At 39.6% G+C, this 15125-nt stretch overlaps 1 protein-coding gene and 1 long non-coding RNA gene across 2 annotated transcripts in view; one reads left to right on the forward strand and one right to left on the reverse strand.

Annotated features, from left to right (window-relative positions):
* Positions 1-10795, reverse strand: part of CD84 (CD84 molecule) — a gene marked incomplete at its 5' end in the record, with an annotated part of 33576 nt that extends 22781 nt beyond the window's left edge. Inside the window, one exon of the mRNA XM_080823837.1 lies at positions 10750-10795. Coding sequence (XP_080679963.1) covers positions 10750-10795 — 46 coding nt within the window. The remainder of the gene's footprint in view (positions 1-10749) is intronic.
* Positions 92-5239, forward strand: LOC308355539. The gene is made up of 3 exons (XR_013967974.1): positions 92-140; positions 2417-3963; positions 5147-5239. It is a non-coding gene; the product is annotated as an uncharacterized lncRNA (long non-coding RNA).
* Positions 10796-15125: the final 4330 nt, after the last annotated feature.

The raw sequence follows: 15125 nt of genomic DNA on the forward strand, positions 1-15125 counted from the left end.
ACAGAACTTCTTAGGGTTCATGGCAGTTGGGTGACCACAAGGCAGAGTGTGTGTCATGTTGTTTTGACTTGTCCCCCATAGCAAGTCTTTCAGGGAGTGATGTGGTGCATCAAAGGGAGAGGAGACAGGAGCACTGGCAGGTAGGTCGGACTGGGGAAAGTCTTGTCGCCCCTCTTGCTGCTTGCATTGTTGGTGAAAATCCTGGGCTTGCTGAGGAAAGGCCTAGGGCACACCCATGCACGAGATGCAGACTTGGTCACCTCCAGACCCTCTGACTGTGGTCTGAGTCAGGTGGCTGGGAGGACAAGGAGCCTGGAGGTGTGGGTGATAGCACTTCTGATTAGAAGCTGGGCAACCTTCATAAAGCTACAAAACTTTCTGAGTCTCAGTTGCTCCATGCATAGAATGGAAATAATAACCATAAAGTTTGCTCTACCTAAGTAGTGACCAGCAAATCATACAATAGGAGTGGAATGTCTTGTAGCCATTAAGGCACCATGCATGTCAGTTGTTTCTGGAGTTGATAATGACGATGATTCTCATCCTCATCATTTGCTTCATCATCATCCTCATAACTGGTACATGCCTTTTAAGGCTTCCTAGGCCACCCCTATGATGGCCCGGGGTGGGGGTGGGGGATAGCAGGACCATACTGAAGAATGTATAAAGGGCCATTATTAAGGGCTAATTCAAGTAAAGCCCAGAGAGATAGTTTTAGGTACCACTCCACTTGATGGACTTTATGCTTAAGACTTCAGGTTTTAAAAGAGAATCTCCATATTGAGCTACCTCAATATTTATTTTTCTAGGTGCTGTAATATAATGTAAGTGCTGTAATAAAATGTAGGTGTGGGGTATATATAATATACTAACAACATAATATATATTATATATTAGTTTATATGTTTTATATTTGTGTATTATGTTAATTATATATAATAATATATAACACAAGAGTAATATAATCCATAAAATCCAGTAATATAATATAAATGTAAACATTATATTAACATTGGAAGGGACCTAAGGAAAACCCATCTTCAGAGAGAACTTGTAGCACAAAAATGTCTTGAGGACTTAACACATAATGTACTAGGTGAGTCTATGACCAGTTCTCTGCCATTTTTTAGGAATTTCATAATTGCTTAGGAAATAAGATACACACACATACACATAACTCTTCTTTGAAAAATGAGGTAGTAAATGGTATATTCAAGTAATGGTAGAGACAGTAGTTACAGTACAAATACAAAGAAAGGAGAGATCACTTTGAGCTATAGTGGTTAGGGAAAACTTCTTAAAGAAAGAAGAATTTGAGGAGGACTTTGAAAGAGTGAATAGAATTTTACTTAAGAGACAGGGAAAGGATGAATGTCTCAGGTCCTCAGGTCCTGAATAAAAATTTAGAAGCAGGAGAACATGCGATGTGGGTTGAATAAATATAGATTTGCATAACGGAGTAGAAAGAGATAAGGTGGAGATACAAATCTGGTTTAGGTCTGAGACAGCCTTGAGTTTGAGATCTACATCACAGGCAGAGGGGAGCTATTGAAGTTCTTGAGGATGAAGATTAAAATGATATTTTAGGGTCATAGTAACATAGTAATGGTGTGTAGGAAGAATAAAAAGAAAGAGAAACTGGGCTTGAGAGACCAATTTGGAAGCTTCTATAGGCATCTGGGTATGAACCAGAGGATGATAAGGTGAATGGAATGAAAGTGCTGAATTTAAGACACAGAGTAAAGAAAGAGAGGGAATAAGGAGGAACCTGATAGAATTCAGTTGTTCAACAATACATTTTGAGCATCTACTTTGTGTCAGTGAAAACTGATAGATACTGGAAAACTGGCTAATATTATGCTGAAAAAAAGTCCAAAGGAGAAAATAGGTTTAGTGTTAGAAATATTGAATTTGAGGGGCGCCTGGGTGGCTCAGCTGGTTAGGGGTCCAACTTGTGATTTGGGTTCAGGTCGTGATCTCAGGGTTGTGAGATTGAGCCCCACATCAGGATCTGTGCTGGGCACAGAGCCTGCTTAAGATTTTCTCTTTCCTCTCCCTCTCCAGTGTAAAAAAAGAAATACTGAATTTAAGATGATGTTGGACCATCCTGATAAGTAGTTGGAAGGATGGAAGATAAGGAAAGAGAACGGTCTGAAAATATTGCTTGGGGGTTGTAGCAAAATCTGTCGGTTATTTTCCAATGTTTGTTCTCTCCTTTATTCTGAGAATGCCTAATTTTTAGCAAGGCATATGGTCACCCAGGATAAAGACTACATTGTCCAGCTCTTTGCTAGCTAACTTTGGTTACATGACTAGATTCAGGTCAATGGGATGAAAGCGAAAGTGTTGCATATGACTACTGTGTCTTTAAGAAGAGGGTACTTTGCTTTCTTCATTTCTTTCTTGCTTCTTGCAGGCTGAAATGCTATGACAGCTGGATCTCAGACACACATTTTGGATCAAGAAGAGGAAGCCAATACTGAAAATGGTGGAACCGAAAGACTGAAAAAAGTATGTATCCCTCACTGCCTTGTCAACTATTCAATCAACGGAACTGCCGACTCCAGACTTCTTCACATGGGCAAGAGTTCTTCTTCTTCTTCTTTGGGCTATTCTCATTTTTGAGAACCGTCACTTGCTTTTGAACTGAAATCCAAGTAGATTATGAATCCTCCGCAGAGAGGAGGCGATGGAGGGAGAGGTGAGTTATTCAGGAAGATTAAGGCTAAAGTCCAAGGCTGCTTTGTGAACACTCACAGGGAGGCACTCTCAAAAGAAACTAAACTAAATAGAACAAGTGGCAAGAGAGGTGCCAGTAATGGACAATATCATGGGACCCAAGATGAGAAAGAGTCTCGAGAAGGAGGTTGTCACAGATGTTTAGTGATTCCCAGTGTTCAAGTGGAATAAAGACTGAAAATGGACCCTAGGTTTGTCCATTAGGTGGTTATTGATGGCCCTTGAGAAGACGGTGCAAGTGAGATGATTTCAGTGGAGGCCAGAGTCTAGAGGATTGAGAATAGAATAAGTGCTAAGTAAGTGGAAACTCCTGACAGTGAAAGAAAGGGGATGAAATAGAATGGTAGCTAGAGAAGCTGGTAGAACTAATTTATTTGATTTTTGTCTTAAAACAGAAGAGATTTCCTGCATATCTATGGACAATTAATTTATGACAGAAAAACCAAGGACATCTAATGGGAAAAGGACAGTCTCTTCAAAAAATGGAGCTAGAAAAACTGGATATCCACATGCCAAAGAATGAAACTAGGCTGTTATTTCATACTGTAAACAAAGATGAACTCAAAATGGATTGATGACTTGAATGTAAGACCTGAAACCATAAAACTCCTGGAAGAAAACATAGGTGGCAATGACATTAATCTGAGTGATGTATTTGTAGATCAACACTAAAGAGAAAGGAAACAAAAGGAAAAATAAACAAGTGAGACAACATCAAATTAAAAAGCTTCTGCACAGTGAAAGAAACCATCACAAAACAAAAAGGGAACACACTGAATGGGAGAAGAATTTACAAATCATATATCTGATAAGGAGTTAGTATCCGGTATATACAAAAGAACTCATACAACTCAACAATGAAAAAACAAATGATCTGACTGAAAAATGGTCAGAAGATCTGATTTTCTAAAGAAGACATATAGATGGCCATGAACACATGAAAAGATGTTCAATATCACTAATTAGCAGGAAAAAGTAAATCAAAACCACAATAAGATATCATTTTATACCTGTTAGAACAACTATTATCAAAAAGACAATAATATGTGTTGAAGAAGAAGTGAAGAAAAGGGAACCCTCTTACACCGCTGGTGGGAATGTAAATTGGTGCAGTCACTATTGAAAACAGTACGTGAATCCTCAAAAAATTAAGACTAGAACTACCATATGATCCAGCTATTGTGGGTAATTAACTGAAGAATATGAAAACACTAGTTCAAAAAGGTATATATATCCCTATGTTCATTGCAACATTATTTGCAATAGCCAAGATAGGGAAATAATCTAATTGTTCATTGATAGATAAATGGATAAGTGGACATGGTACACACACACACACACACACACACACACACAGGAATATATATATTGGAGTATTTATAATATAGTATAGATAATGGAATACTATTCAGCCATAAAGAAGAATGAAATCTTGTCATTTGCAGCAGATGGACCTTGAGGGTATTATGCTGAGTGAAATACATCAGAGAAAGACAAATACTGTATGATTTCACTCATATCTGGAATACAAACAAACAAACAAATACTACAAAAACAAACTCATAAATACAGAGAACAGATGGATGGTTACCAGAAGGGGTTAGAGGGTGGGTGGGCAAAATGGGTGAAGGTCAACCATATTGGTGATATACAGTAACAAGACTTTTGTTGGTGATCACTTGGTAGTGCATACAGATGTCAAATAATAGTGTTGTACACCTGCAACTTAAATACGGTTGTATACCAGTTTTACTTGAGAGAGAGAGGGAAGAGGTTAGTTGGGGTAAATGGTAGGGAAGAAGACCATGTAGAAATTTCCCTGATCAGCCCTACTCTAGGTTAGGTGCTCTTACTCATGGGATCTCTGGAACTCTGTTTTTCCTTCATGGTACTTGCGATGTTATGTGGTGGTCATGAACCCATGTGTCTGTTTCCGGACACTGTGAGTGACTTGAGTCCAGGGACTATACCTTTCAATCCCCAGACCCAGAACAGTGCAGGAACACAGACCACTAATGCTTGTCATGGAACAAAAGATGGAGGCAGGCAGTGGAAGGCATAGGTTTCCAATCAGAAGATGTTCATGCCTTGTCTGAGGTGGAAGGGGAAAATGAGATGATGAGCAAAAGGACAGAGTATTTTTAGGTGTTGCTGGGGCTGGGAATAGAAGAAAGGCTGCTTGCTGAGATGAGGCAATATAGGTTTGAGCCAGGTGGGCCTGTGCTCAAGTTGAACCCCTGACATTTACTGAGGTCCTTGTCTTACTTTACTACAAGATGGGATGTAATAATACCCACCGCATAGGAATGTTTGAGGGCATCTCAAGGTGCTTAATACACAATGGACATTTTGGAGTAGAGGGGATGAAATAGAAGATAGTCGTGCTCAATGACCTGTATCTCTTCAGTAATGCAGAAGGTGAAGCTCTGCTAAGAGTGAAGAGATGACCGTGGGACGAGGTAGGAAGCGGAAGGTTGAGGAGCACACGTGTTGAACCCAGGTATATTTGAATCCAGCTGTGCTATTTTGAGAAAATTATTGAAATTCTCTGATCCTCAGGTTCCTCACCTCTCAAATGAGGATAATTATTAAAATTCAATTATGAGGCTGTGCAGTTAACACAACGCCTGGCACATATACATGATAGTCCTTATTATTTTGATGCATGTAAAAATTTTGAGGAAATGCTACTGTAAGGAACATCCTAGGGAGTCAACAAGATATTGACTAAGGGGAAGAAGAGGTTGAGGAAGACGTGACCCACTTTTACCACATCTCCCAGTGACTGTGATTTCCCGGCTCCATGTACCGGACCAGAGAAGGGAGGAGTGAAAAAGACAACACTAGAGGAGAAGCAAAGGCAAGAAAGGACTGGAATCCCAGGGTGTGGGTTTGGGTTCACTTAGTGAAGAAGAACCTGACTGCATGAGCTTGAGACCTTAGGAAAGTTGGCAACCTCTCTGTGCTCAGTTTTATCAGTTTTAAAATGAAGTTAATAGTGGCACTGACCTCAGAGACGAATTATGAGAGTTAAAGGTGTTAATATTTATAAATTTCTTAGAATGATGCCTGGCGTATACTAGGCACTTGTACGTGTGTGCTATATAAAACAAGACTCATGGTTAGAGAGATGAAAATAATACCCCGGTCAACTCTGGGAAAAAAGGAGAGTCAGAGCACTGGAGTCCAGAGCAGGGAGCTGGAACAGAGCAGAGATGAGGAAGAATGTGTTGCTAATTACAGCCACCTGACCACTCCCCTCCCCCAGCTTCCTTAGGATCCTTCAAGTAAGCATTTCTTGTGCTAACCATTCCTCTTCTCCTTCCACCCACTGCTTCCTAGATCAGTAAGTGGGGGGAGAACCTCCCCAAATACGGCAGGCACGGAAGGGTGGATGGAGATGATTGCACCCTGCACGCCTCGGGGAAGAATGGGTTACAGCACGTTATACTGATGAAAGGGAGTTAAGAGCAAAGAGGAAGCAAAGAGTTGAGCAGCCAGTTTTGTGTCGTTCTCCATGAGCGTGGAAAGACCTTTGTCATGAGTTTTTAAGAAAAGAAACCTACCACCCCACACAATAGTACACTATTATCTACTAGATTTTTTTGCTTTCTTTTTTTTCCCTAAAGATTTATTTATTTATTTGGAGGAGAGGGGCAGAGATAGAGAGACAGTCCTGAAGCAGATTCCCCACTGAGTGCAGAGCACAGTGTAGGGCTCCCTCCCAGGACCCTGAGCTGAAATCAGTAGTTGGCTATTTAACCGACTCAGCCACCAAGGTGCCCCAACTTTTATCACTGTTTTTGAGATCTGAGTTGACTTGAATCTGTTTCTTCAAAACAAAAAGAAACACACAAGTTCTCAAAACCAAGATGGGATTCTGGCCGTCCACTGTTCTATCACTATTTCCTTCTCTTGTTGTATAATCAAAAATTGAGTATAGCACAGAAAATATGGGTACATAGCGCCACCAACATCAGTCTCCCAACCGATTGCTCATACCTCTTTCTTTTCCAGCTTCCACACAGATGAACTTAGTAACCCCAAACTTGCAGGTTCATTTCTTTCCAAGGTTCAAGACAAGAAAGATTTGATTCAGGAAACACTTGAACAGCCTATGTCTACCACAGAATCTTGAAGCCCCTTTGAAGGCATTCTGTCCACTCGGTCAGTCACCATGCTGACCTCCAGAGAAGCTTCAGGGCACCAAGCTGACGAGGCGTGTCTCTCCTGCCTCCTACGAGTCTTGTGTTAGCACACTGATGCTCCTTCCTACCCTCTGTTTGGAAACTGGATTTTTGAGCTGATGTCTTGATATCCAGTTTGCCCCATACATAATACATTTTTCCATTTCTATAACTGGGTTTCTGCTTTTGAGACCTTTCTGAATATCTGTGGTAATAGTCTTCTCAAACCTCTTTCTAGAACAAAGGCTTTATCTTTATCTCAAAGGCTCCTCTTTACAAAGACTTTGGACTAGTGGCAAATTGGATCTCACCAGGACCCTTCCAGCATGGAATTGTGTGTCTAACACCCAGGAGGATGGTCAGGACTTACCTATCCATGAACAGATATCCACGTGGGCCCACTCACCTCTTGAACTTCTGATTATCAACTTCCGGAATGCTTCTACTGTGCTACACATTCAACAGGACACCAAGACCTTGTTGATATTGGACCTTTGTTTATTTTGAAGAAGCTAATTCAAGTCAACCCACATCATATCGATATGATGGGGTACTTGAACTATATCTGGATGTGCTCCTTCCCTTGGATATTCTGCTTTGGGGGCTACTTAAACTTCTATTATTGGCAAAGACCTGCCCACGAGTCCCATTCTCTATCTGAATAATCCTGTCTTTATGGGAATAAATAAATAAATAATAAATCCAGTGACAAATCTCAAAATGTGATCATGATTGATAGCAGAGGCAGTATTTTTATTCCATTTCAGCATCAAAGACAGCAAAGGCAAAGGCAGCTTTGCTCAGTGGTTAAGTCTAAAGGCATTGGCATTCAAATCTTATTTCCTCCACTTTTTGGCTAATCGACCTCTAGTTTTCTGTGTTTCATCTGTTAAACCGGGGTCTTGGTAGTGCTCATCTCATATGATATTGCGAGGAGTAAGGTAAATAATAAATATGACTACTTAGAGTAATGCCAAACATGTCATCATTGCTTCATAAATGGTTAGTTATTACCATTATTGCTGGGGGAGAGGAAGCAGGAGCCAGGTGAAGGGTTGAAGAAACCGAAGCAAGAAAAGCATAGAGAAAAGGAAGAATTAAAAGAGAGTGAGGAAGAACATATAGAATGGGCATGGAACAAAAGTGGTGGATTCTTCCATCTTCCACCCTAGAGGGTGGGTGGCTAGGCCCTTGCAGAGGCAGTCAGAATCATCATCACAAGTCAGGATAAGAAAGCAGAATTTGGAACATGTGACTGTGAGTCTTGGTTCTTTGAGAAAACTTTTCCAATGTGGAAGAGTCATGAGTTTGAGTACCCAGACTTCTCTTATCTCAGTGATTCCAGAGGAATTCTATTGGATATGTCACTTGCAAATATCTTCTCCCATTCAGTTGGTTGTCATTCAGTTTTATGGACTCTTTCCTTCACTGTGCAGAAGCCTTTTATTCTGATGTAGTCCCAACAGTTTATTTTGTTTTTTGTTGCCTATGTCTCAGGAGACACATCTTAAAAAATGTTGGTAGGGCCAATGTTATAGACAAATTATTGCCTCTGCTCTCTTCTAGGGTTTTTATGGTTTCATGTCTCACTTTTAGGTCTTTGGCCCATTTTGAGTTTATTTTTGTGTATGGTGTAAGAAAATGGTCCAGTTTCATTGTTTTGCACAGAGCTGTCCAGTTTCCCCAACACCATTTGTTGAAGAGACAGTCTTTTTCCCATTGCATACTCTTGCCTCCTTTGTTGAAGATTAATTGGCCATATAACCCTGGGTTTATTTCTGGGTGCTCTATTCTGTTCCACTGATCTATGTGTCTTTTTTTGGGCCAGTGCCATACTGTTTTGATCACTATAGCTTTGTAGTATAACTTGAAGTCTGGGATTGGGATGTCTCCAGTTTTCTTTTTCTTTTTCAAGACTGCTATGTTTATTTGGGGTCTTTTGTGGTTCCATACAAATTTTAGGATTGTTTGTTCTAGTTTGGTGGAAAAAATGCTGTTGGCATTTTAATAGGAATCACATTAGATTAGATCTGCATGTGCTGGTACTCTGCAGAGCATCAAGACACTGAAAACCTAATGAGAGGAGGGCAGGAAGGGTGAAGCAGAAAGAGCTCTACCCTTGGGCTCAGAGGAACCTACATGCCGTTCCAGCCATACAAATATCAGGTTGTGAAACTTCAGGTGAATTGTTTAACTTGAGTTTTAGTTTATACTTTTTCTGTGTATAATAGGATTAATATTATCTATTTTTGCTTACTTCGATGATCTTAGAGTGGCTCACATAAGAATAGAGGCATAACAATTGTAGAATGCTTTGCAAATTAAGTGGCATCAAATGTCACCCTCCAGCCCTTCTCTGGAAGACTGGGGACATCCTTAGATTTTCACTTTGTTTCTGTCCAACTCTCTTCCCCATCTACTTGCATTTTTGTCTGTCATGTCAGGGTGGTTAGCACAAGATCCAAAAAGTTGTCATGCCTAGTTGGTGCAATCTCCATGAACCTCAAATTAAAGGAGTCACAGTCATGTGACTTAATTAGTCACATGTGACTATTAATTAAATAGTCAAGTCAATTAAATAGTCAACTATTAATTTGTCAAATTAAATAGTCCAATTAATGAATTAATGAGATTTAATTAATTAAATAGTCACGTGTGACTATTAATTAAATAGTCAAGGGAACCAGAGAGACAAAGGTGTATTGATTCTACCTTTTTAGGAAATCCCAACCCGCTAGATTCTCTGTGTTCTAACACATTCCAGAAATTTGCTAGTGAGTTTTTCAGAGTGGGTAGGAGAGACTATAAGTAGATTTAGAAATGCCAAGCATAGTGGTGCCTGGGTGGCTCAATCAGTTAAGTGTCTGTTTTTGGCTCAGGTCATGATCTTGGGGCTCTGGGATTGAGCCCCACATCAGGCTCCGTGCTCAGTGGGGAGACTGCTTCTCCATTTCCCTCTGCCTGCTACTTCCCCTGCTTGTGCGCTCTCTGTGTCTGTCAAATGAATAAATAAAACCTTAAAAAAAACAACTATAAATAAATAAATAAAATCTAAAAAAAAAGAAATGTGCAGCATAGTCAATTTTTATATAGAGAAGATAATTGTTTGGATTTAATAAGAAACTGCAAAGACAAACCCCTCCTAGATCTATGTTGATGTTATACAGTTTTCTTTGTACTGACAACAACCAATATCTATGTGTCCTTATAGTTTACTGTTCAGCTCTAAGTAAGAAAAACAAAATTTCAAGTTCATTTCTTTTTTGAGAACTAAGTTACTTATAAAATGGAGATAACAGTCTCTTCCTCATTTACTTTGGAGAGTTTCTGAAGAATAGAAGCAAAGTAATAACACTGAATGTGCTTTGAAAATAAAGGGGGCTTAGAGAGATGAAGATCTTACAATGATAATTATAGGTAAGCATTACTCTAACCTGATAGAGTAATGGAATATAATTTGGAAGGGCGTATCCCTGTCAAAAACTATACACCTAAATCTAAAGCCAAAAAGAAATGATTTTAAGTTATTCATGGTTTTAGATGATATATTCTTTTGCTGGGCTTTCTGGGTGGGCCTCCCAAGTGCGGACTATCCTGGACAGAAGGGTTTGCAGACCGGGCACAGACAAAATTCAGAAACAAACTCGAAAGCTGAAAAACAGTTAGGTTTGGATCCTGTCTCTCCCCAGACCGTTGAACACTTTTTGAGACCTAGGGTGTACTGGTTACAGTACATGAAGAGGGCATTTCAATGTCTTCCTTATGGGCAATTTCTCAGTCTTAACAGGAAACTAGGAGAGCATTGACAAGGGTCAGAACTCACAGGTTTGCAGGCAAAGGAGCAGGATGCACAGGTAGCGCCGAGCCATGTCCTTCTAGACTGTAATCCTGGGTGATCAAGAAGACGTTCCTCCAACAAAAAGCCCGTTGCAAGTAAGCTTCCCTGCTCAGTTTATAGCAACCACTAAGAAAGGAAGTGTGAGCGAGCCGATTGGAGAAACACTGGTCTATGTATTATGATGATAATTTTTTTCCTATTATATAATACAAAAAGCTTAGCATTAATTAATTATTTATTCGGGAACTGTTTGTTGAACGCATCCTGCACACCAAGCACTCATCTGCAAATGGACACTAGACAGAGCAACAGGGCGACTCATCCCTCTCCTTTCATGGAGCTCATGCTCTTGCTTTTAATTTAATTGCAATTAAATAGGCAATTCCCATATGTCTGCTAAGTGTTGCAAGAAAGAAAAATACTGGGAACTGGGAGAGCAGCAGGGGACTCTCACCCAGGCAAGGAGAGCGTGGGGAAGGCTTTCTGAAGGAACTGACAGCCCAGCTGAGACAGACTTGAAGAGCAAGTTAGCATTATGAGGTGAAAGGTGGGGGATAGGGAATAAGAAGAATGTGTTGACACAATATGCACCCAATAAATGGTAGCAGCTCACATTATGGAATTACAGTTATGGAATTATAGTATGTATAATTCTACTATACATAATTGTATTATGTGATTATATTGATTATATAAATTACATATTATGTGTATGCGTATGCTATATAACATAATGAATACAATTATATTATGATTAAGCTACATGTAATACAGGGACGTTCTCTAGTAGAGGCCTGCACTCCCTGTTAGAAGAATGACAGGGGCCTTGTACAGGTGGGCGGTGTCAGAGGTGATGTGAATAAATATTTGGGCCCATCAGCCAAGCAGTTTAAATTTGAACCCAGCTGTTTCAGGAAGTGCTGGGAGAAGCTGAGGACATGGCCCATGAGACCTGATGGCAGTAAGACTGTGTAAAGGTTTTCCCCCTGAGAGCTGTCCTTTGCCAACTCCTGGGCCTCCAGAGTCACTCATCGAACTATTGTGCTCATCATTCTTCCTATGTACTTGCTCAAAATTGAGTAGAGGAATACGTTTATCTACATAAAGGTAGTATGGGGGTGACGTAGGCATCTGTTTGGGACCAAAGAAACATTGGAAATAAAAATGAAATTTTCCAAATTAATTTATTCATTTCATAAGATTGAACCATATTACTTTCATACTTCTAGCAAGAGGTCTTCCTGAAATATGTAATTGCTACGGGTGTAAAACCACACATCTACCATCTATTCATTGCCCAGAGAAGGAAGAAAGAAGAAAGAAGAAAGAAAGAATATGAAGTTGCCAAGAGCTGCTGAAAACCCAACTTTGTATTCTCTCTCTTCCTTTTTCTTTCTCTGTAGGAATGTTCAATCCTCTCTGGCCATTTACAACTGTTGCTTGGTCTCATGTCTATGTCTTTAGAAATGCTAGATTGGTATCTTACTCAAGGACATACCTCCTGTTGAACCCGGACTAGTGTCTTATGTCTGTCTTTCAGCCTTAGATCACCAGACCCAACTAGCAAGTTTTTAGCAAGATGATACTAATTTTTGACACCTCTTCTTTTAATACAATGCAAAAAGATAAAAAAGTCCTCACATGGGGCGCCTGGATGGCTCAGTGGGTTAAAGCCTCTGCCTTTGGCTCAGGTCATGATCCCAGGGTCCTGGGATCGAGCCCCGCATTGGGATCTCTGCTCAGCAGGAAACTTGCTTCCCCTTCTCTCTCTACCTGCCTCTCTGCCTACTTGTGATCTCTCTCTGTCAAATAAATAAATAAAGTCTTTAAGGAAAAAAAGTTTTAAAAAAAGTCCTCCCACTTCATAATAACAACAAAAACAAAATAAAAATCATACTTTTCTATGGGACCTGCAATGAGTAGTGTATGCAAAAAGCCCTTGATGCATTGAATTCCAGTAAAAAATGTGCCCTTTCTAGTTGAGCAGAGACCTAAATAGCTCAAGAATTGGGGCAGGAGGCTGGTCTGGGGTCCAGGCCAGAAAAGCAAGCCTGCCATAGACAGAGACTTTGAGTAGAAGGACAAGTTTGGATGAAACTTAAATGACAATGTGCACTGGCGGGAAGGATGGAATTTGAAAGCCTCCGATGCCAAACCAAATCATTCTGCCCAGCAATTCCCATCCCCTCCAGAATCTTGCTGAGAAAGTGGCACTGAGGAGGGACTGGAAATCAGAGACCCATTGTAAGGTACCACAGATTTCATAATAGTTGGATTCTAGAGTTTTAATATAAAAGCAGATCAAAAAATTCTGAAACTACAGCCCAACACTGTCCCACCTCAAATAGTAGCAAGATCTACAAGGCACTGATGGTGAAGGAGGTAAAGGGTTAGGTTAATTACAAATGAATTTACTCTAACACTGTGACCCTATTCCAGCTCAATTTCTTTCTCAGGAAAGTATTAATGACCAACTTCTCCCTCAAACAGCCACGCAGAAGGAAGGGTTACATGCCCAAGAAAACAAATAAAGCAAAGCAGAATAAAAAGTATTATACTTGAATACATATTATCCTTTGTTTCAAATTCTGTTTTGTCTGATATGTGTGTGTGTCCCTACATCTAAAGTTATGTATACCCAATTACATAATGATAAAGGGGTCAATCTGACAAGAGGATATAACATTTGTAAATATTTATGCACCCAACATAGGAGCACATAAATACATAAAGCAAATATGAATAGACACAAAAGGGAGAAACTGACAACAAGGCAATAATAGGGGCCTCCAGTGCCCCATTTACATCAATGCGTAGACCATCCAGATGGAAAACGATTAGGAGACATCAGCCTTAAATGACCCATTAGACCAAACGGAGTTAACAGACAGATACACAGAACATTCCATTCCAAAACAATAGAACATACATTCTTCCCAAGTACACATGGAATATTTTCCAGGATAGGTCATATGTTAGGCCACAAAACAAGTCTTAATAAATTGAAGAGAATCGAATTCGTATCAAGCATCTTTTCTGACCACAATGGTAGGAAACTAGAAATTATGCAAAGAAAACTGGAAAACTCTCAAATATGTGGAGACTCAACAACATGCTGCTAAATAATCAATGGGTCAAAGAAGAAAACAAAAATGTTAAGGTGCCTTGACAAAAATTAAAATGGAAATATACCAAAATTTGTGGGATGCAGCAAAAGCAGTTCTGAGAGGGAAGTTCGTAGCAATAAATGTCTATCTCAAAAAAGCAGATAAATAACGTCCTACCCCAAGGAACTAGTAAAAGAAGAACAAGTGATGCCTAAAGTTAGTGGAAGGAAGGAAATAATAAAGGCTAGAACAGAAATAAGTGAACTAGGGATGAAAAAAAAAATAGAGGAGAAGATCAGCTAAGAGCTGGTTCTTTGAAAAGATAAACAGAATTGAAAAGACTCTCACCAATCAAAAAAAAAAAAAAGAGAGAGGGGTCAAATAAATAAAATCAGAAATAAACCTACACATATATGGTCACATAATTTATACCAAAGGAGCCAAGAATCTACAAAGGGGAAAGACAGTCTCTTCAATAAATGGTGCTGGGAAAACTGAATATTCACATGCAAAAACTGAAACGGACCTCTATCTTACACCAGAGACAGACTAACTCAAAATATATTAAAGACTTGAATATTAAACCTGCAACCCCAAGACATGCGGAAGAAAACATAGGCAGTGAGCGTCTTGACATAAGTCTTGGTGGTGTTGGTGTTGTTATTTTAATCTGGCACCAAAATCAAAAGCAACAAAAACAAAAACAAATGGGACCACGTTAAACTAAAAAGCTTCCGTGCAGCAAAGGAAACCATCAGCAAAATGCAAAAGCAACTGATTGAATGGAGAAAATATTTACAAATTATACATCTGATAAGGTGCTAATAACCAAAATATATAAAAAAAAAAACTCATACAACTCCATAGCCAAAAAAAAAAAAAGGAAAGAAATCCAATTAAAAAAATGGGCAGAAGATCTGAATGGACTTTTTTCTAAAGAAGACATACAGATGGCCAAGAGGCACATGAGAAGATGCTCAACATCATTAGCCATTAGGGAAATCAAATTAGAGCCACAGTGAGGTACTTCTACACATCCTTTAAAATAGATAAAACTAAAAAGACTCACTGGGCTGGTTACTTTCATGTGTCAACTTGACCAAACCAAAGGATACCCAGAGAGTTGGTAAAACATTATTTCTGAGTGTGTTGTGAGGGTGTTTCTAGAAGAGCATTTGAATTGGTGCACTGAGGAAAGCAAAGGAAGGTTGAGTTGGGTCTCTGCGCCTGACTGCCTGGGCTGAGACATCAGTC

The sequence above is a fragment of the Martes martes genome, assembly GCF_963455335.1.
Source record: "Martes martes genome assembly, chromosome: 15".
NCBI classification, from domain to species: Eukaryota; Metazoa; Chordata; class Mammalia; order Carnivora; family Mustelidae; genus Martes; species Martes martes.